The following is a 23,884-nucleotide window of genomic DNA, read 5'->3' on the forward strand; positions in this document are numbered from 1 at the left end:
ACATCAAACAATTGTAACAAATTTTAAAAGCAGGACTAAGTGGCCTAAATGGCATTATTCTACTTTTGTCAAAATTGTAAAAAAAAATAATAATAATCTGTCTTTGCCTTGAGACCTCAAAACCCCAGTGCCATCGCCAACCAGCTTGTCAAAGCCAAAGTGGTATTAGCGGTTCACAAATAGTTGAAGGTAGTTAAAGTGAGAGCGATTGTGAATTTCATAACACATTGACCATCAACACTTCATACATCTTCCCAGCATCAAAATTTTATAATGAGGGACATTGCGCATTAGTGTCAGTAGTGTAGTGTATTGCAAAGAAGTGTTTAAGTATTAAAGCGGCTTCCGTCAGACCACTATTGTCTGGCTGGTGTATGCCTATGATTGTTGAAAAGATCGTTTTTTATTACATTTTCTCCTCTTTCTACACCTGTGATAGTGGTTTATAGACAATTGCTTTGACTTCATGTTTGGTTTACGCACTGACATAGATGGTTAACAGAACCCATTTATGTTATTCATTCGCTGTATGGCAGAGTTCTAAGGATTTTTTTTTTAATGGGTTTTTATTTTATGCAAGCCAGTATAAATTTAGAGTTGTGTCTATTTATACGCCATGCTTGTATGTGTTGCTGCTCACTGTGTGTTAAAGTAGTAGTTGTTTGAAGGTACCATACTTCTATGCTAACTATAACATGGTTTATGGCTTTTCACATCGTATGTCAGCATTAAACTAGTAAATTTTCATTCGAGAAAATTTCATGGTTTGATTGAATATTATTATTATGCTTAACATACAATGTTTGTTTGTTTGTTTCAGTGTTGCAGTAAACTACAAGGAGTGAAAAAAACAGCTTAAGGCAAACATTTTCTGAGCTGTGCAGGCAGTACTTGGGTGCAAAGGAATATTATAAAAGGTTTGTCTTATTAAGTTTAAAAGTGTTTAAAGTGTGTGGGAGCTAAAGAGCTTCTTTTTTTTTCCTTTTCTTTTTTTTTTTTTTACATGGAATCTAGATTGCAGCTTTTGTGGGTCCGGAAATATCACTTTCTAGCAGTCCTTCAAATAAGTGGGGTGGTGTGTTTATTTTGTCATTATGGGGGTTTATGTATATAAGCTTGAGAAAAAAAATAAAGGGATACTTGACACATTCAGCCATTTTCAGCAGTAAAAGGTTAATAGTGTGTCCAGAATGAATGTGATAACTTCATTATTTTTCATGACCAATTAATAATTTTAAAAACTATTTTTTTTCTACATGCAGTCGACTGAAGATGACATCACCTGTGCTAAGGAAGTAGGTAACGACTAATCAGGGCTCTGTTTGCTAACCAAACCCAGAAAAGAGGTGAGCCATGGTCGTTACCTACTTCCTTGGCACAAATGATGTCATCCTCAGTCCACAGCAAGTGGGAAAAAAATTCTTATCACATTTCTTCTTGACAAAATATTAACTTTTTACTGATGAAAATGGCTCAATGAGTCAAGAATCAGTTTTGGAATAAGGCGTTAACAACAAAATTTGGTGAAGAGTTGTACTGTACATGATGTACACAGCTTTTGCAATCATGCAAGATACTATCTAGTCTGTTTACCATATCACTGCAGGTTCAAAGGCCTCAATGTAAGAGAAAAAACTATTATATCACCTTATATATATATATATATATATATATATATATAAACACACACACACACACACAGGGCTTAAAGTTAAAAAAATAAAATAAAATCCGGGGAGCGGCATCAAGCCATTACTATTCGATTCATCGCCGTGGATGGACTGGGCATTTGGGAAACCCGTGAAATTCCCGATGGTCAGTCTTCTCCAAGTGTTAGGTCATCTCCTCTTTCATTATCAATTTATATTATGTATAGTACAGTAGAGCACTGCAGGTTGCAGTCCCCTCTAGTGCTGCAGCTATTGAATATTTTGTTATTCAAATATCCAATGGAAAATTCTATTGAATAATCAGATGTTATCGTTAACAAAAATATTTTTCGCATGGTGAAAGAACACCTATGAATACAAAAGACATTAAAAAAAATATTTCCACTTACTAATGATCGACGAACTTTCAATTCTAGATAATACAATTTTAGTTTTACCTAAATTTATTTTCCTCTCTAAAAAGTTAGGGAGATTTAAGAGAAATCTTTCCCCATGGATAATGGAATGACCTTCGGTTAAATATTAGGCATACATACATACATACATACATACATACATACATACATACATACATACTGTAACAAATATTGCCCGTCACCCTAAATTTTTTCATTTTATTTGCCTTTTTAAACATTTCCCCCTGGAGAATGTATGTCCTCAATCCTGTGTTTTCTCAAACCAACCAGAGACAGTTCAAAAAGTAAAAAATCTTTGAATTTCCCTCCAGCAGGGACTGGATTTCGTTTTTACAACACACAGGAAACACATACCTCAGCGCCTACCAACACCTAAAAGCCTGTTTAGCAAGCAAACTAGCGATAAGCTTATCAGTCCCCAGACAATCTTTTATGGTCTGGTCTATCTACAGGAATCAGCCATGTGTTTTTGGAAAACAACGCCCCTTGGAAGCTATCAGTATTATCCTCAAGAATCCTGTCGCTCCTAATTAATCTGAAGTCTACATAATTCGAGGCATAAACGGGCTCTATGTACTTGACTGACATCAAGTGACTTCTGTTGTTTATCTTTGTATACAACCTGTATGTCTATCTCAAATGAATATGTGTAACTTCTGCAGCCATCTAAGTTTAGCTAATTAGTAAGCTTAGCGGATTCAATAACTTTAAGATCGCTCTAATGTTTGAAATGTGCTCAGAATGATAAATGAAGCATCTGGCTTGTCAATTCTGATAAAAAATTACCAAATGCTATCCCAAAACCTTGGTCTCAGTTGACCAAGTCTGCTTCCAGCGCACGGAAGAGGTGGGACTACTGCCCGACCCCCTGGGACAGTTTAAAAGCCAGTGCGCGAAAGAACTTCACTCTCTTCTCCGCTCCCTCTTCTCCGCTCCCCTCTTCCTCGCCTCTCTTCTTGCCCCACGAACTCCTCCTGACCATCACAAGAGACGTGGTTGCCGAACATGCTGAGTGACCACGTGGCTTTTTTCTTTGAGCCCCGGACTTAAGCCACAGCGCGCGTTCCAAAGCATGCATCACGCAAGGACTCGCAACCACACTGCGCGTCCCAAAACGCGCGTGTCTGTTCCTGCCGAGAGCCGACCCACCTGCCTTCAGCTCTCTGAATCACGCAGCGCCCGGCCGACATGGTTCCACGACGGCTGTTAGGCACCAAGCCACTGCGCGGCAGCGACCCATTTCTGCTCCAGCCGTGCGCCCGAAACACTCCGCAGCGCCCAAACCAACTGACTGCGGCCTTTTAACGCAAGCACATCACCACCAACCGGGACTTGTGCCACCCAAGGACCTGCTGCGGCCTCCACGCCGCGCGTCCCGCCACCAACCGGAGACCTACAGCGGCCCCTCAGTCGTGCGGCCATTACCATCAGCCAAAGACTCCAGTGCAGCATTCCAGCTGCGCGTGCGCCGACCGCCCAAATCGCCTCCAACGGAGTTTTCTTCAACTGAGGATCGATGCTCACCGAGTATCTCTCTCTCTCCCGTGTAACTGAACCAGTCCGTAAGTGTGCCTTCATTGCAATCTGACCACATACTACTGGTGCAACGCTTTGATTCAAATATAAAAAGGATTGACAGGTCAAAACGCTTTCATCTCTACTCCCCATCTACTTTTTTTTTTTTATAAATCTTAGTTAGGTTGCATGTTTTCTTTTTATCTTTGATTCGCATTTGTATTCCGTTTCATTAATAAGTTAGGCTGTGTGTGTTTACTAAATAAATTTGTTGTCTGGAAATATATACACATATATATACATACATATATACATGCATGCACATGAACATATAAACACATATATATACATATATATATATATACACACACACATATATATATATACACACACACACACATACATATATATATACAAACACATATACATATATATATGTATATATATATATATGTATATATATATATATATGTATATATGTATATATATATATATATGTATATATATATATATATATATGTATATGTATATATATATGTATATATATATATATATATATGTACACACATATATAAACACACACACACAAATATATATATATATATATATATATATATATATATATATATATACATATATATACATATATATATATATATATATACATATATATATATATACACACATATATACACACACACACACACATATATATATATATACACATATATACACATACACACACATATACATATCTATATTTTTTATTTTTTTTTAAACTAAGGACATCCACTCTTACATATTTAAGGATAACATCTCCAACACTTGTTTCTTCTGACCATTCTCTCAGGAGGCTCTGAAGGTCACCCTGTGGGCAATTTGGGAGAGATGGAGAATTAGGGGACGGAAATAAATAAATGAATCAATAAATAAATCACAGATGATCACTTATTCTTGACTGATTACAAAGCGGAATTTGATTAAAAACTATTGTGTTAGAAATAGTTATGCATGTGCGTGTACACAACCTTTATTCTGCTGTGAACCTCATAGATGTCAGGAACGCATCCAAATATTGTCTTAATTTCCTCTGGGGCAAGGATGGGCCCACCCACTTGACCATCTTTTTCAAGTGGAAGCTTGAAAATCTGAAAATATGACAAAATGTATGTGTTATTAGATGATAAATGATAACACATTGGGAATGCATCAAAAAATTTAATTTCAGATGTGCTCAAAACACTGCTCGATCATACAGCAATGTCCCAATCACCTCTAATCATACAAGCAAAATGTATGGGGATGATGTTTTGCTTTTGACTCCAGCTAAAAACATTCAACAGGGGTCTTGTATCCTTACATCTACAATGGCTAACGTCCAGGTTTGGCATAACTAAAGAAAACATGAGATAAAATAAGTATGATAAAGATAGAAGGGTAATATTAGGCCTGAGCTTTAACATTCATCAACAGAGATCCGGACGTTGATGTCATGCGTCCCAAAATGGGCGTTAGCGCAGCCGTTTTGGCAACATAGCAAACATGTCTGCCACTTTGACTAAACGGCAAACGCTACACTTTAACAATGATTGATAGCTGTTGTGGAACAGCTGCCACAACGAGAAGAGGCAAAAAAAAGGAATGAGCATTCTTCAGGCTACCAAAAGAGGAATCAATATGTAGCCAATGGATCACAGCAGCCATGAAAAGGGTGAACAACAAGATGGAGGATTTGGGATCCTACTCATTGCTTGTGTAGAGATCACTTCATATCAGGTGATGTAGCTCGATTGTATAGTTAGTAAATGAAGGCAAAAGACGTGATTGGGCACATTGTACATGGGGGGTGGGGGGTTGCTGGTACGGTTTAATAAATGTTGCACAGCTGAATTTAATAACTGACCATAAAGGTTTTTTACGGCATAAGTGATGGCGGCATCAGCCGAATTAGCAGATGCTAAATTGCTAACGTACCTAAATAACACTGCCAAGACTTCCGTGAAACTGCTAACTTCAATGGCTTTTGGCCACACATAAAGGGGAAATACATCCGGATTGTACAAACTTGTAAAGCCGTTGTATGATCAGGTTTGAAAGCACTTACCCGCGGGTGGTTGATGACAAAATCACCACTAAACATTAACAGAAGCCCAGAGGCGTTAATTGCGAAGGATTCCATGTGTATACATCCAGTGTTTATGAAGTGTCTATTTCTGAGTGAAAACTTAAGTCCCCACCTTTAAAGACATTTTAAAGTCGCAAGCTCTGGTGACTAGGGTTGGGGAAAAAGTCAACCAAATCAACCACAAAAAATGGTCGAGTAATATTAATTTGCCCCGACTCTTTTATTGTACACCATATACAGTAATTTCCAGCACAAAGTCTGTCCCTATAATATCTCAACCACTCAGTAATTTCCTTTTCACAGGCTATTAGCGGCCTCTGTTGGTGGACACGCGTATTCAGTGAGAGTTTGCATATAAAGCTCAGCTGTGGTTTGGAATTAAGGTCTAGCATACCCATTAAGATGTGATTGGCTGGCAACCAGTTGAGGGTGTACCCAGCCTGCTGCCCAAAGACAACTGGGATAGGCTCCAACACCCCCACTACCCTTGTGAGGAATTAGCAGTCTGGGATTTGATTTTGAACTGTGGCCCCCTGCCTCAAAGACAGAATTGCACTACATTGCCCAACTACAAGCTAAGGTAACTTGCTTATCGTTGCAAGTTAGAACGTAGTTCATCGCTAGTTGGAAAGTAATGCATGGTGTTTGTAGACTTGATACCATGTCATCATGTGTGACAGTTGGAAATCAAAACTCATTTGTATTAAACAGATTATAAAACAGCAACAAGGCAAAACAGAACCCAAAAAGTTGAAAGCGGAGATTGGAATGGTTGAGGGCGATTATTTTCAAACGCTATGGTCAGAGGTCCATCGAAAACTTTTGTTGTTTTATACAAAAAAAAAGAAAAACAGGGAAAAAAAGAGAGCAATGATGATAACATGTCGAATCGGTAAGATTACCGAATGAACAATACTGAGCTTTCTCTAAGAAAAAACAAAAAAACTAATTGCCGCTATTCGTCTGTGGGCCAAAATGACAGAATGAGACATGCCGCTCTTGTCCGAGACATGACTGAAACCATCCATTTCGAACAGTATGATTCATATCCATGGTTATAATCTCTTTTGGACTGATCGTGTGAATTAAGGAGGGTGCGTAGCAATATATGCAAAAACTTCACTGGATTGCTGTCATAGAAACAATAACTAAACCAAAGTTTTTTTTAACTGTGTGCTGTCAAAATAAATCTGCCCAATGACGCCCCTGTGACTGTTGTAGGATGTTACCGCCCCCATTCGGCTACAGCTGGAGCAACTGCCCTACTATCTGAAGTTCTGCATAAACTGTCCAACGAGTTCATCGTTTTGGGGGACTTGAATTGGGACTGGCTATTGTCTTCATCAGCGTTGAGAGACATTTGTGATGCATTAAACCTGTCACAACTAGTAGAGTCTCCTACACGCCTCAACCAAAAACAAATGGAAAATTCTATATTAATTGACATCATTCTGATTAATGCCACACAAATATCCTGCTTCCGGTGTGATGTCAGTGACCACTGTATGGTTGCTTGTGTAAGAAATTGCAAAAGGATAAAAATAAAGGCCACGGTTTATTTTTAAATGAAATTATAAACATTTTAATGAACAAGCATTTCTTTATGAAATTTATCAGAGTGACTTAAACCCTGTGTCTCTTATGGATGAGATTGAGCTGGCCTGGGATTATTTTAAGAAGACCTTTTTAGCAATAATTTATAAACATGACCCTACCGGAAGCTATAAAGTGAGGGGTAGCGACAACTCTTGGTTTAATGACTCTGTTGCATCTGCCTTAGAGAACAAAATGAAGCTTGGACAAATGCAAAAAGAAACAATACTGATAATTGCTGGTGAAATTATAGAGTATTAAGGAATAGATGTACTAGTTTAATAAAAAGTGCAAGAAGTGAGTATTTTCTAAATTAAATAAAGCAAAATAAATTATCCTAAAAAAGAAATGGAAAGCAATTAAATCCTCAGGTGATGTGCCGCCTCCTATCCCTGAATTTATTCTAACAAGTAGTAGGGAAATTAAAGATAAACAAAACATAGTAGATACTTTTAATAAGCATTTTATCAATGCAGGAATAGTTACTCAGTCAACACTTCCAGCCAATCCCGTTGATAATATGAGCAGTTATACTGATGTGTCCAATATAAATCTAGAAAAACTTTATTGCTGGTCCTTTTGCCGCTATTTTTAATCTTAGTTTGATTAGTGGTTCTATTCCAAAAATGTCAAAATCTGCATTTGTCCTCTCTCTTTTAAAAAGCGACAATCACACGCTTTTAGATAATTATTGTCCAATATCCAGACTGTCTGTTTTGACTCAAGTATTCAAGTCTCATAAAAAAGCAACAACAAAAAATCTTAGTGGAAAATTCAATTTTAAACCCCAATCAATCTGGCTTCCGTCAAGGACACTATTACAGTTGTAACCTCAGTTACAAATTATATTATTTTAAATTTAGATAACAGGAAGTCTTTATTTATAGATTTATCTATAGCATTTGACACAGTGGACCATCATCTTCTCTTGCAAAGGCTGCAAAGCATAGGATTTAGTTGTAGTGCACTAAATTGGTTCAGTAATTACACGAGTGATAGAACTCAGTGTTTGACATGGCTCAGTTATACCTCATCCCTGTTAGAAGTAAAAATGGGTGTTCCACAAGGGTCAGTGTTGGGCCCCATCTTATTTTCCATCTATATAAATAATTTAGGTGGTGACTTAAAGCAAGCAAAGGTTCATCTTTACGCAGATGATACTATATTGTACACTTTAGCTACATCATTAAGTGACGCAATTACGTATTTACAGTCAACTTTTGTTCAAGTGCAAGAATCCCTGATTGGGTTAAGATTGGTTTTGCTACAAAAACTAAATTAATGATTTTTACCCGCTCATGCTCCCTAATGGACATAACTTTGCCAACTCTGGATGTAACTTCAATAGAGAGGGTGTCATCCTACAACTACTTAGTTATTTAGCTGGACGACAAGCTGTGTTTCGGAGTCCATATTGAGAGCCTTTAAAAAAAAACAACAACTCAGAACTAAGTTGGGGGGGCGGGGGGTGGGGGGGTTAGAATGAACAAGTGCTTTCCTTTCTCAGCAAGAAAAAGGTTAGTGCACTGCACTGTTTTATCAGTTTTGGATTATGGTGATTTAATTTATTTTGTTAAAGAAATTGGATGTCATCTACCACTCAGCCTTACACTTCATTACAGATGCACCAACTAGAATCCACCACTGCATTCTGTATAAAACTGTACAATGGTCCTCCCCTCTACATTAGAAGGAAAATTCATGCACTTTTTTTTATTGCCAAAGCACTTATGGGTAAACTGTCTTCTTACATTTCAAATCTGTTGTCTAAGCACTTATTGGACAATTTAACTATTCCATTGTCAAAAACAGAATTTGGTAAAACAGCCTTTTCAACGGATGCTCCAATTGTTTGGAATGAACTCCAAACCTCGGGGTATCAGGGTAATTATTCGTCGTCCATTCCGTTACAAAGCCGTCAAAATTTTCAACATCCTCATTGTCTACAAAGAGATTTCTTAACAGTATGTCACTGTCGACTCGTTACAAGGATTCGAATTCCTCCCGCGCCGTCGTCAATCGTGTCATTTATTTAATAACTCCCGCGAATCTGCGTCAACCATAAACGCTCGAATAAAATTCCAGGACATGCTATGAGGCCCACATCACCCTATCGTGCATATTCTGATGCATTTCATCGGCTAGGAGTCCAAGAATTGGTCAAAACACAATAAAATGACACATCTGCTCTCCCGGGTTTAAAGGGAGAAGAGCGCAGGAGCGCTCCCGGCTTTAACGGTAAAAGCGCTGGGTCTTAACTCTTTGACTGCCAAAAACGTTTAATAACGTTTAGTAAAATCCAAATGAGGGCTGCCAAAGACGTTAAAAGACGTTAACTATGTTTTTTGGGGGAAACGGGTGGAGGAAAGCCTTGGCCAGCTGTGCTGAAAGTATCAAGCAGATCGAGTTAGTATAATGACTATTTTTGGGCACTAGATGGCAGCGATGACTCTCTTTGGACAAGATCGGGTACTGTAGAACTGTAGTTGAAACATCCACACAATTGTAAATAGTACCACAGTTGCACACATTTGTAAATAGTTTGCCAAATTGTTTTGTCAAATTGTTACACTGTTGAATGTAAATAAACGTATTTTGCTATCAAAAAACACTTTTTCATTGTTGGTGGTAGTGTTTTACAGAAGTAAAGCACTGTTTAGGTGTTTGTGGCATCATTCATGGAAAAAAAAAAGGTGTCAAATTCACGAGAGTTCATGAAATAATATCGTTTTACAAAAAGCTTGATTTCTCCGTATTTTGTTTGGGTGAAATTAACCATTTTCTATTATTGATTACTGAAAAACGGAATAAGGTAGAAACAAACTTTTTTTTTCTGATGAAAGATGAGAGTTCAATCTTTTATTTGAAAAATTTGGTGTGGGCCTTGAAAGATCAGTCAAAATGCTTAAATCAGCTGGCACTCACAGCATCCCTTTTCTGAAAACGGCTGGCAGTCAAAGAGTTAATGGGTTAAATAATGGTTAAATGAAATGAAACTTTACTATTGCCACGTTTGTTCTGTAAATTGCAACAAAGTAAAAATATTAATAAAATAAAATAAAAACGCTGCAACCAATTCCTGTGTTTTGTCTGCTGTGTGACGTATTTGGTGACGTGGACTCGATTAGAGGTGGGCGAAAAAAAAACTGTTGCAACAAATATATTGATACACTCACGGCAGAATCGATATTTTATGACGGCAAAGCACATAATGGATTTACCCCGTCATTCAGACATGTCATTTAAGATGGAAACATACTCGACGTTACAGGCCTCCTACACTCCTACAACTTAAAAAATAAAGCTTTACCAAACAATACATTGATGCCCATGCAATTGCCTTGGTGGGCTTTTACTATGAAATAAGCCTGCGCGGCAAAGTGAGCCAGCTTGACTTCCTTTTTCGACGTGTTGGCTTACATATCGAAGTTTTTTATTTAAATTACATATTTTCTACCAACATTTTCACAATGCTATCCCTAAAGTATATTTAATCGCTAATTTAGGATGCTAGGAAACCGCTGGTTAATTACGTCGTCAACGTTAGTGGCTAGCAGCTAGGGTTAGCATTAGTGCAAAAAAGGGCTGGCAACAGTAATGAGTGACACCTGCCTGGCTTGCTTTCTTTACTTTTTTAATATCCTGGGCCGAGGCTACTTTGTTATTCACTTTTCATGTTTAAAGGAAGGGCATGTGCCTTAAGGCCTAGATACACCAATCTGACGTCGGCCAAATGTGACGCCTACCCCCTGTGGCGTCGGCTTAGACATCAGCATGTTGCGTAGAAAATTGACGTAAATACACATTGCACCGACTATTACGTATCTTCAGCGCATGCGTGAGAAGTAATTCCCCTCTGTACCATCGGTGGCGGTAGTCATTATTCCTAAAGGCAACCGGCAACCTCTTTACGGAGGCGGGATATAAAAACGTGGTGTATCCTGGACCCTGTCGACTCCTGGCTGCTACTGATTGGCAGTTCACCCACCAAGCTTCGGCCGTGCTGCCATCCGCGTTTTGGACGCGGTGGCGACCTCCAGAATCTGAAGGAGCTTCCTCAAAACCGCCGGACGGAAGGGCCATGCACCCCTGCTGCTCCCACAAGGATCGCGCTGTTAAATGCATGTCATTGACAAACAAAACGTTAATTTTGAGCGAGTTTTTCCTTTTCAAAAACTTGGATTTCCTCTGCCTGACGGAGACCTGGACTGTCCACTGCAAAGATTGAATTACTACTGCCTGGCTGTACTTACTTGGACGCTCAGAGGACGTCGGGCCGAGGCGGAGGAAAGGCGACTATTTACAACAAAAAAACTATTTAAATGTAAACAATGTCTATTTACCACATCGATCACAGTTTTGAAGCCACCTTCTTTGAAGTCGGCCAAACTGTCACTGTGCTTTGCTGTGTCATTTACCGACCTCCAAAATACATTGAGGATTTTTTAAAAGACTTTGTAAATCTTGCCAAAATCATGCTGAAATATGATCATATCCTCTTTATGGGGGAATTTAATATTCACGTGTGCTGTCCTGAAAAACCATAAAGTTGAGTACTGTTTATCCGCATTGTCACTTGCTCTTGTGCGGCGATTCGCTAGCTTCCAGCCAATCACAGTGATCAAATGCCCCCGACGCCGATTCAACATGTCGAATTTGCTGGAAACAAGTGTCTTCTCCGTGATCAGACTGTACCCACTCCTCCAATGAATATGCATTGGACTCGGGGCACTCTTCGTCGTCCGATTGAACATCCGCCTGTGCAGAAGTGCTCGGTTGTGCTCCGCGTTTTCCGGCGTTAGCATCGCTAGCCGGTGAGGCTTTATGACATGATCATAGCCGCCGCGTCAACGCTTCCAACTTCGGCGTCAACCTCGGAGTCACCATCATCATCATCGTCGTCATCAATGTGCTCTTTAGCACTGGTTGATGCTTCTCTTCTTTGAAAAAAAACGATCAAGCGTGAGCTGCTTGCCACCGGTCGGCATTTTCGCTTTCTCAGCCATTCTCCCCTCAACACTCTAGCTCCGCCTCACGTCTTCTACTACTGACGCCTACCCGATCTTGTCCAAAGAGAGTCATCGCTGCCATCTAGGGGCCAAAAATAGTCATTATACTAACTAGATCTGCTTGATACTTTCAGCACAGCTGGCCAAGGCCTTCCTCCACCCGTTTCCAAAAAAAAAAAAAAACTTGGTGAACGTCTTTGGCGCTCCTCCGTAGGATTTTACTAAACGTTATGTAACGTTTTTGGCAGTCAAAGAGTTTAAAAAAAAAAGATAATAGAACTGTGTCTTCTTGACACCTGTTTTATAAAATAAATCAATTTATCTTGTTTTGTTTTGTATTTTGTAAAACGATTCGATCTGTGACTCAATCTGTGATCCAATACAAACCCTGACTTTTGTGATCCTTTGCTGTCACCATCAGTACTTAATCTCTACCGTCCTGTTTGTGGGGGCGCTAATCCCTAAATGGTGGTAAAGTGGTAGGCAGTAGCAGTGGCAAAGAACTGGTGTCTAGACAATATTGGTGAAGAAGAAAAGTCAGCAAGTTTTCACTTTCGCTCACATACTGAATATCGTGATATAGTTGAGAAAATTTCTGTCAATATATCGGATACCATAGATGTCATTTATCATGATATTATTGTTATCGTGGGCCACATATCGTCACAGTATCAAATCGTGAGTTACCTGTATTGTTCCACCCCTAATTTCAACAAGCTACTGGCTGTCGCTGACGCGATGGTGCCAAAAGTTCAATTCAGCCAACGCCAAAAAAACGGGCGAAGGGCATTAAACCCTAAATGGTTATAAGGTGGTAGGCAGAAGCAGTGGCGAAGAACTGGTGTTTAGACACTATCGGCAAAAAGTGAACAGTCAGCAAGTTTTCACTGTCACTCGCATACTGAATATCGTGATATAGTGCTGAGAAAATTTCTGTCAATATATCAAATATCATAGATATCGTTTATCATGGTATTATTGTTATCGTGGGCCACATATCGTCACAGTATCGAAGCGTGAGTTACCCATATCGTCCAACCTCTAATCTCGACAGTGATTGGCTGTCGCTGACGAAACGGGCAAAGTAGCGAAATGCTCGCTGCAAACGTGCCATCTCATAATCTATAACTGGTTTGCAGCAGGACCAAAAAGTTGCCTTATTTGCTGATGTTATTCTTTAGTAACACAAAAGTATATTCAGTTTATTTTAGTTTTTGTTGATTATGGCGGCACCATATAGACAAAAGTGGTAGTGTTTTGCCTTGAATGAAGACATTTCCCATGTGGACCATAGTATGGCGTCATGAAATTCTCGTCTTCCGGGTGCCTGAATTCGGATTGCATTTCTGTTTGCAGTGGCTGTGTGAAGGATGGCTAGCTTGGTCAGCCTCTCAGCCTGGCCTGCATTGCCGGCTTTCTGCCATCATCTTGGATCCCAGCCCTGGCCTACATCGCTTGATTCTGCCATTGGCCTGGATCCTAGCCCCAGCCTGCATTGCTAGCTGCTACCATCGGCCTGGAACGCACCCTGGCCTGCATTGCCGTATTCTGCTATCAGCTTGGATCCCAGGTTTGGCCTGCATTGCTGGATTCTGCCATCAGCCTGGATCCCAGCCCTAACATGCATTGCTAGCTTCTGCCATTCCCAACTCACCTTCGCTCCCGCCTGCCTGAACGCAGTCTCAAACGTCCCTTTTGGTGTGGACGTTTTTCAGCACGCAGACAATAGAAACAACAACGCAACAGGGACGTTATTTTTATTTTATTTTTTATGTTCCACAAACACTTCTTATCATGGCTAAAGAATTTTAAGACTTGGGTAAATTAAAATTTTGACCTAGGATGAAAATTTGGGTGTGTTATTTTTTTAGACATGTAGTGCCTAAAATTTAACTTTTTAACTTTGAATTTTTAAAAGTTTTTGTTACACCCCCGCGGGAAACCCTGTTAAAAATAACCCAAATATTACCTGAATTATGGTGTTCAAAATGTCTACGTAGTTGCTTTCAGTTTGATAGAGCTCCTTGGAAACTTGCCACCTGGCTGATTGCTTGGGGAGGACTGCACTCTTTGATGGCTTTGAACTCTCTGGAATAATAAAATAAAACAAAACATAAAACAAGTCAAGGCATCTTTATTTATATAGCACTTTCAAACAGCTGCAGCTGTCACAAAGTGCTTCCAGAAGACATAACATAATGTTTTGTTAAAAATGCACACACAAAAAACTGGCAAATCTTTTCCTACATACACTTTAATGTTTGAAGTGGTAAGTGGAAAGAGATATTCAGTCTCCTTTCAACAGTTGACCTGAGATGCCATGATCACAGCATGCATGATGTCACACACATCCGCTATAACTTAGTTTAAAAAGTAAACAAGCTGTAGCGTTCATTGATGAGTAAAACACACAAAGATTGGTTCAATACGCCAGTTAAATTACGATTTGCTTCACTTCCGAGCACTGAACTCTCATTTCTCTCTGCATCTCACATACACTACCATGTTTCGCTCTGACATTTCTCATCCTCAGCTCCATCGCCATGCATCCAGCCATATCATCTTATAGTTCCACAGATTGCCCATCAGTGCCAATATCTCCGCTGTGAAAAATGCTGCCTAGCTATCAAGTATTTTAATATTTGAAGACTCAACTGAAAATTCTATCGAGTACTAGGATAAAATATATTTTTGCTTAAATAAAGCGTAATTTAAAGTACACAGCAAAAAAAGATAATTTTACCTTTAACTATATATATATATATATATATATATATATATATATATATATATATATATATATATACGTATACATATATGTATATATATATATATACACATATATATGCATATACATATATATATATATATACACACACACACACATATCGCTGGTGCATCTTTCATTTCAAATATCTCAGATTTGGCAAGTCAAACATTTCCCTTCTACCTCATTAATAATTCATTTATATCAGGAGGCAGGACAATTGGGGCCAAGCGGTTGATGTCTGAGTGGACTTTTGACAGATATCGTCTCTACTGCTTCCTTTGCTGTTGTCAACTTGCCGCTTTTTTCCTTTGAGAACAGATTTTTCATGAATCTGAAGGGGTTCCTAAATAAATAGGACCTTCCCTGCTCTTTTTCCTCAGATATTCTGCTCGGCAAGACCATGCTTGATCTCATCCAGCACGTTTATCCCCTCTTTCTCCTCTTCTGCAGCTTTTCGCCACTGCTTCTTCAGCATCCTCCTCTCCTTCACCAGCCATTCCACTTCCTGTTGCCTCCTGGATCTGGTTTGAATGGTAGGTGGTTTTCTGGTCCTCTCCATAGTCCTAAAGCGCTCAGCTCCATAGTTCTAAACGATTTCCCCCTTTTTGTCCAGCTTCCTTTCCGCAGATCCAGGTCCAGGAGCCTGCGGAGATCAGTATTAACAATGCTCCATTCTCTTCTCTCGGGAGACTATGGCCACCTAATCAGAGGTCTTCATCCCTGCATGTTCTTCTCGACAGGGGGTTGGAGTGGACTGGGCTTGTAAACCTCTTCTGTGTCTGGTTGTACCTACCTCCTCTGGGACAGGGGGATTGATGTTTTGCAGTCTGTGAGGTTGATTCTGCTGCTGAACATCACTCGACCGACCCAGCTTACGTTGCAAGAAGTAGTGGTTGATGCGAGTTCCCTGCTCCAATTCTTCCAAACACTTTTTCCTGCCTTGATGGATCCGCAGGTCATTAAAGGGATGTTACTTTAGCCCCGCCACAGCTGCATTTCTGTAGCTTTTGGTGGTGGTATAGTCTTGGTTCTCAGGGTCATTTCCGTTCCGTTATTCTTATGTTATTTAACGACACATCCCATCATCACTTTAAATTGCAATCTAAACCTCAAAACATAAAAAACACATGAACATTTAAAAACATTAACAAAACATTAAAACTTGCGATTTTGCCAACCCTGTTGTTCCCTGTTGATGGGAGGGGGGCAAAAAACTTCAAGCCTGAGGGTCCCCACCTAGTATTCCCCAAAACAGGAGATCGACTACAAAAGTCCGACACTTCTTACACGCAATTCCCTCTATCAGTTACTCTAAATTAATAATTCTGGTCATACGTTCCTGTAATACGTGGGTGGCCATGGGACGCAAACCACGTATGTGTCCTTTCAAAAACATTAGTAACCTTTTATCAAATTAAATAGAGTGAAATGAAGAATACAAAAAAATGGATACATTTAAAATAATAATAGAAAATCTAATTATTTTCCTTCTCAAATGTTTTTTTAAATAACAAAGGTTTTCAAACTGAAAATACGTACCACCATCAGCACAAAAAACAAACCAGCCCAGTTGTAACTCTGCATCAAAACTCAAAATCAAAACATAATAAATAATTGCTCCACTTATTCATTGTCAGACACTATGGCTGTTGATGACGTCTAAACTCAGTGAGCTTTTCCTTAGCGCGTTGTGCTGTTGTATCCAGAGTGTCAGACCGCTTAGATTAATGTGTTTTAACTATCCCATATTTAGTCTTTTATCAATTGCAAAGAATTTATTCAACATTGTGAATGTATTCAACATTGTGACCTCTGAACTGTGCGAGTTGGAGTCACGACTTACAGTCACAAAGCTTCAACACAAAGACAGGAAATGTGCAATCATCACAAGACAAATGGCCGGATGGTTGAGAAGCTTTTAGTGTTAAAGGATGTCTGCATTGTTGCCTGTGTAACGACTTTTCGTAAATGATTGTCACATTGCTGCTACGTGATTCCCCAAACCCCTCAGAGCAGTAATGTCCGTGTGGTAAGTCAACCCAATAAAAGGAGGAGAAACGAGTGTGTCAGAAAAGGCAGGAGGTTGTGATCTGTTCACATCTCTGTTAATTCTCCTCGCGAGTCTATTTCTCTTGTCTTCCTTCCGTGTCTCTTTATTAAATGTTCTAGGTTGAATGAGAGCCTGGCTATCCTGTGGAGGAAACTCATTTTGGCCGCTTGTATCCGGGATCTTGTTCTCTCGGTCACGACCCAGAGCTCGTAACCATAGGTGAGGGCAGGAACGTAGATCGGCTGGTAAATCGAGAGCTTTGCCTTTCGGCTAAGCTCCCTTCTTCACCACAATGGACCGATACAGCGTCCGCATCACTGCAGACGCTGCACCGATCCGCCTGTCGATCTCCCGCTCTAACCTACCCTCACTCGTGAACAAGATCCCAAGATACTTGAACTCCTCCACTTGGGGCAGGATCTCATCCCCGACCCGGAAAGGGCACTCCACCCTTTTACAACTGAGGACCATGGTCTCGGATTTGGAGGTGCTGATCTTCATCCCAACCGCTTCACACTCTGCTGCGAACCGCTCCAGTGAGAGCTGGAGATCACGGCATGAAGAAGCCAACAGCACCACATCATCTGCAAAAAGCAGAGATGCAATGTTGAGGCCACCAAACCGGACCCCCTCAACGCTTCGGCTACGCCTAGAAATTCTGTCCATAAAAGTTATGAACATAATCGGTGACAAAGGGCAACCTTGGCGGAGTCCAACCCTCACAGGAAACAAATTTGACTTACTGCCGGCAATGCGGACCAAACTCACTGACATCGGTCGTACAGGGACTGAATAGCCCGTATCAGGGGGCTCGGTACCCCATACTCCCGAAGCACCCCCCACAGGACTCCCCGAGGGACACGGTCAAACGCCTTCTCCAAGTCCACAAAGCACATGTGGACTGGTTGGGCGAACTCCCACGCACCCTCGAGGACCCTGCTGAGGGTGTAGAGCTGGTCCACTGTTCCACGGCCTTAGAGATAGGGTGAGAAGCTCGGTCATCCGGGAGGGACTCAACGTCGAGCCGCTACTCCTCCACGTTGAGAGGAACCAGTTGAGGTGGCTCGGGCATCTGGTTCGGATGCCTCCTGGACGCCTCCCTGGGGAGGTGTTCCGGGCATGTCCTACCGGCGGGAGGCCCCGGGGACGACCCAGGACACGCTGGACAGACAAGCGGAATTGAAGACCGAACAGAACGGTTAAATGAACCCAACAGCTTCCATGGCAACACCTCCTTCAAATGCTCCTCCACAGCTGCTGCCGTGTTCTTCCTTGTAGTTGTAGTCTCCTTTGCAGTTGTAGTTACCTCAATGGCACGTTTGGTCACATCCTTGGTCGCTTCGTCCGCACTTTCATAGATTCGAAGTCCTGTGTCCCAGTGCACTCACATCTTCGTGTACAGCGTTTGAAAGCGAATGCCCTTTTGTTTCAATACTGCTTTTATCGACTGCTTTTCCATGACGTTAGCTATGTAATTGTTGTCAAAGTAAATTCTCCTGCCGTTGAGTTCAATCTTTTCCATGTTTCCTTAAAGATCAACTCCTTAACTGCCATTTTCACTGAAGTAACCCCCTTCGCTCCCAGCTGTTTTACTGAAGAACGATTAGAGTCTCATCAGGGGAAAAAAAGTATACTTGTATATGTTTATATATTTTCGTTTTGCAGCAATTAGCTTTAGAATATAGCTAAGTTATTCACAAACCCGTTGCAAACACTGGCAAAAAGAGGTTGTTGCAACATGGCCCTGGCTGAGCTCTTATACTCTGCTGCCACCTGCTGGCCGTTTTTGTAATAACTACTACTTCAAGTGACCTCTTCATGTCAGAAGCTGTATCAAAGCCTTCTGTATGCTCTAGCAAACCCTTGAGGGCCGGAGTCCTACAGGTTTTGGATGTTTCCCTTCAACACAGATGATTATATGATCAGCAAGCTCTACATAAGCCTTATAACGATCCTGCTGATTGGAATCAGCTTGTGTTGGAAGCGGGAAACCTCCAAAACCTGCAGGACTGCGGCCCTCGAGGACCGGAGTTTGACACCTATGCTCTAGCATTAAAAAAAAACATTAAAAAATTTACAAATACATTTTGGGGAGTGAATCACAAAGTAGTAAGTAGTGGGTTTGAATGAGTTAACGTAGAACTTCAGAAAATTGACACTGATCGAACAAGAAGCTGTTGATGTCGTAGTGCTCGATGTGCCTGCTGTAACTGGCTCCATGTCGTCTGAGATGTTTCTTAAGCAAAGCATTCACAAAATCAATCATCGATGCTCCTTCAGCCTCCTCCGGCACCTCGTAAATTTGAGGTGCGGCCTTCCAAATAAATTTTCTTCTGCATGTAAACATTATCTTATACCAGCTGCTTCATTGTTTGGCAGGCCAACTCAAGCACTACTATGCAGGACTCCGCCTCCGTGATGTTGGCCTACCTCTGTAGCTCTTTCAAAGCATCATTCTTTTTTGACAAGGTCGTCTTTCATCGCCCGCTTAACATCGGTCTTAAAGTCGACAAGGTTTTGGTATAAGTCAGCTTGAAAGTCTTTAAACTCCTGGGTCAGCGGACCAGGCCCTACTGGAGGTACCGAAGACTAAGTGAGGGCTCATTGGGGTCGAGTTTTTTTCGTTGCTGATCTCTCACTTCTGGATGACCTCTGCTTAATGTTAGACAAGCCCCCTCTCTATCCACTTTTAAACCTTATCTTAAAACAATTTTTGCTTTACGAATAAAGTTTTGTTGAATTGAGGTTTTGTATCAAAGATTTTAATATTGTGGCAACAGTATTTTTTATTTTTTTATTATGACCCAGTGCCAACTCACTTTTTAAAACATACCTATACAAAGTAAATGCACTTTACTTTACTTACCTGCAAATGTGTCAGGTGTGAATGTGATGTCTAGCAAGGAGCCCAGAGACATCGGATGTTCTGCTGATGGCCTTTTAGGGGGCAGCGGGAAGGGCAATATCTCTGTCTCCTTTGTGAACTGAGCAAGCGTATCCCTTAAATACCGACGCTTGCGGTTATTAGTGGGGGTCGAGAGGGAGAGGAGGGACACTGCTTTCTTCATGGCTGGGCTGACATTCTGAGGAACAAGACAAAATATAAAAAACTAAATCTATGTCAACTGTAAAGACGAAGTCCATTGTAAAGAGACTAAAGAACACACTACAGAAAGGTGTTAATGTAAATTGAAACACATAATCAGGAAAAAGGGCTTTCCATTGTGACACGAAGACAACAATTATTCTTGCAATTTTGAAAACACAATTTAACACAAAACACAGTGTAAAACAGAAAAATGTAAATAAACATGATCACAGAATTTTTTCCCGAGTTATATAATTTCAAAAGAGGTTTTGTTTGATATTAATGTTGGCATACTTTAAAGGATACATAATTAGTGCACTTTCGCACATGTAATAGAGTTGGTGTCTACTCTAAATAACATGTTTCTGACATGCTTTTGTCAAAATATCCCAAGGATCAAGAATTACTGAACACTTTAAAACCGCAATTTCTCATTCTGCTGAAAGTAGCCAAATTGGAGAGGACATTGTCTCATGCAAGTGAACAACTGGAGACCTAACTAGGGATGTAACGTAATGATTCGGTCAAGCCCAATTTGATTAAATTTTTTATTTTCAGTTCCAATTTTTTATTCAATTAATTAAATTTTGTTATTTTTACAAAATGAATCATTTGATAACCAAAATATGTTTTTATTTTAACATCTGCATTTTGTCTTTGTTACAAACATTAACTTTTTGTACCAACTTCATTTTTGTCTTGTTACCAGTGTTTTGTGGTTAAGATTAATATTCTGCCCTCGCAACACGTTTTCAGCTTTGTGCAGTGAGACAGATAGTATGAAGAATGAAGCTCCAAAAGTTTTGATGAGGATTCGTGTCTATTCTTTTACTTTTTTCCTTCACAAAGACTTAACAAATGTCTGTTCAACAAAGTAACAAAGAGTCCCTCTACTGGACTAATAAGACACTACATCAGTGACACATATTTCACCGCGAGTGTACTTCATCTGATACAGCAGCCACAGGCTATATAAATACACATTGGGGGATGGAGGATTTCAATTTGCATAGCATAGTTTCATATGACGTAAAGATAGACAGTGACTCAACATTTAGCTGCAAAATATTTTACTGTAACAAAATTTATCTGCAACAAAACTGGTCAATTATTTTATATTAGTTTAAAAGGAACTCCGGCTGTCATGACAAGTTTGCTCTACATTATTTATTTGGTTGTTACTAACATAACTATGAGATTTATTTTTCAAAAATAATTTCCAGTTTAATACATTTTGTAGAAACTTTATTTGGACATATTGCCGCCATTGTAGGGCTGAAAAATATATTGTTTCATAACCGAAATGGCAATGTCAAAAAACGCAAAGCCGCGGTTAGAATAAAAAGTGAGACGCTACTCGAGGAGAAGTCAAGATAAACAACCAGTATTAACCTCTTCCTGGCGTATTTTAGCGGCTTTTGGATGTCTTCTGCAGAACTCGAAACGGAGTTAGGGAAGTTAATCCCCAAGAGAAACAGCACGTTGTCAATTTGGGAGTATTTGGGGTTTTTTAGGCTGCAGACGTGCACTATACTGTGCAAGACATGTCGTGCTAAAGTTGCAACATCTAGCGGTAACACTACAAATTTATACAGTCACATGCAACATCATCACAGACATTTGTATCACGTGATCGATGTCTGTGCGTCCCTCGGCTGCCACAGGGGTGATCTGATTAAACAGAGGAGCAAATAAACGGCAGATCGGAATGGATCACATCACATGAAAACAGGTGACCAGAGATCTTCATTCGGAATGAATTCAATTGGGATGACTAAAAAGTCTACATCTAAACCCAGCTAATGTGTGTGAATGATGTGTCCAACTAGTTTAAGTCAAATGTGTGTGCGTGAATGTGCATGTTTGTTAAAGCGACACTAAGGAACTTTTAGTTTATGTTGATTATGGCTTAACTTCCACATTTGACTGATTCCAATCATTCCAATTTTAAACAGTTCAGCTCATTCCCAATTTTTTTTTTTAATTCAAAAAATAAAAGCACAACATTATTTTTTGTTTTTAAATGTAATCCAATAGACTGCTATATAAATAGTGCTTTTTAAGCTATACAGCCTTAGCCAATCAGGGCTGCCTGTCATCGCTCAACTCACCCCCTTTATTTTCTGTGTACTCAAGGTTTGGCCTATCTACGACTACTACTATAACTTCTTTTTTTCTCTCACTAATTAACACTGATATTAAAATTATCGCTAAGGCCTTCGCATCTAGACTAGAAACAGTAATCTCGACAATCATTCATAGCGAACAAATAGGCTTTATTAAAGGTCGTCACTCTACTAATAATATTTACAGGCTCTTTAACCTTATTAGCATGTCACAGCGGCATGATAAAAAGGCAGTTATTATATCGTTGGATGCAGAAAAAGCCTTCGACAAAGTTAACTGGTCCTTTCTCTTTGCTGTTTTAAATAAATTTGCTTTGGGAAGTCATTTATTCACTGGTGTGTCAGTAATATATGATTCTCCTAAAGCTACAGTTACTACTAATGGGATTATTTCTCAGAGTTTTACTCTACAGAGAGGCACAAGACAGGGATGCCTACTGTCCCCTTTATTATTTGCAATATTTATTGAGCCGCTTGCATTAGCTATACGCCAGGAAAGAAGGATTCAAGGAAATCACTCCGAGGAAACAGAACACAACATTAATCTATATGCCGATGATATTTTACTTTATTTAGAAAAACCTGCTATCTCGTTAGGGGAAGTATTTAACTTAATAACTAAATTCTCACTTTTATGAGATTATTCTATTAACTGGACACAATTAACACTACTTCCTATTACAGAAAATTCATGGAACCCTGCAAGCCAGGACCCACACTACTCATTTCCTATAGGTAATTTAAAATACTTAGGCATAAAAATCTCACCTAAATTAACTGATTTAATTAATTTAAACTTTACTCCACTTCTGGATAGCATTCACAGTGACTTGGAACGCTGGAATAATCTTCCCATTTCTCTAATAGGTCGAATAGCCACCATTAAAATGAAAGTTATACCCAAAATAAATAATTTTTCTCAATGATTCCATTTAAACCTACGTCTAACTGGTTCCAGTCGTTGGACTCGGCCGTTACAAAATTCTACTGGAATTAAAAAAATTTTTTTAAAAAAAGATAAGATTAGTCTATCTACTCTTCAGAAAAGTAAATCCAAAGGACGTCTAGAGGCACCAAATTTTATGCACTACTATATAGCTAACCAGCTACAATATATCATTCTATGGGTACAACCCAACATAGATACTAACTGTTGGCTGGAACTAAAACAGAAGGATTGTAATAACCTCAGATTTTTAGATTTACTCTTTATTACAACATCGATTAAGCGACACAATAGTTTTAAAAACCCAATGATTTCCGCCACCCTGACCGCCTGGTGGAAGGCACTAGAAATGACAAAAGCCCAGTTGGAGCCCTGTGGGCTTTCTCCCTTATGGCATAACCCCGACTTTCAATTTAACAACCAATCGTTTTTTTTAGGTGTGTGGGAGCCGAAAGAAATTACACATCTCCACCATCTTTTCTCAGATAATATGTTTATATCATATACGTTACGATACGATATACTTTTATTTTTCCCGTGGGGAACTTTTTCCTGGACTCCGTTCAGCTGCAGTTT

General features: G+C 39.7%; 1 protein-coding gene across 4 annotated transcripts in view; it reads right to left on the bottom strand.

Moving 5' to 3' along the window:
- ect2 (epithelial cell transforming 2) overlaps window positions 1–23,884 on the bottom strand; it is a 191,101-nt gene that overhangs the window by 85,655 nt on the left and 81,562 nt on the right. For all 4 annotated transcript variants that reach the window (XM_077584340.1, XM_077584339.1, XM_077584341.1 and 1 more), the window contains 4 exons: window positions 20,015–20,231; window positions 14,298–14,416; window positions 4,630–4,749; window positions 4,401–4,469 (listed from right to left, as the gene is read on the bottom strand). In XM_077584340.1, coding sequence (XP_077440466.1) covers window positions 4,401–4,469; window positions 4,630–4,749; window positions 14,298–14,416; window positions 20,015–20,231 — 525 coding nt within the window. The remainder of the gene's footprint in view (window positions 1–4,400; window positions 4,470–4,629; window positions 4,750–14,297; window positions 14,417–20,014; window positions 20,232–23,884) is intronic.

Source organism: Vanacampus margaritifer, chromosome 13 (assembly GCF_051991255.1).
Source record: "Vanacampus margaritifer isolate UIUO_Vmar chromosome 13, RoL_Vmar_1.0, whole genome shotgun sequence".
Lineage (NCBI taxonomy): Eukaryota > Metazoa > Chordata > Actinopteri > Syngnathiformes > Syngnathidae > Vanacampus > Vanacampus margaritifer.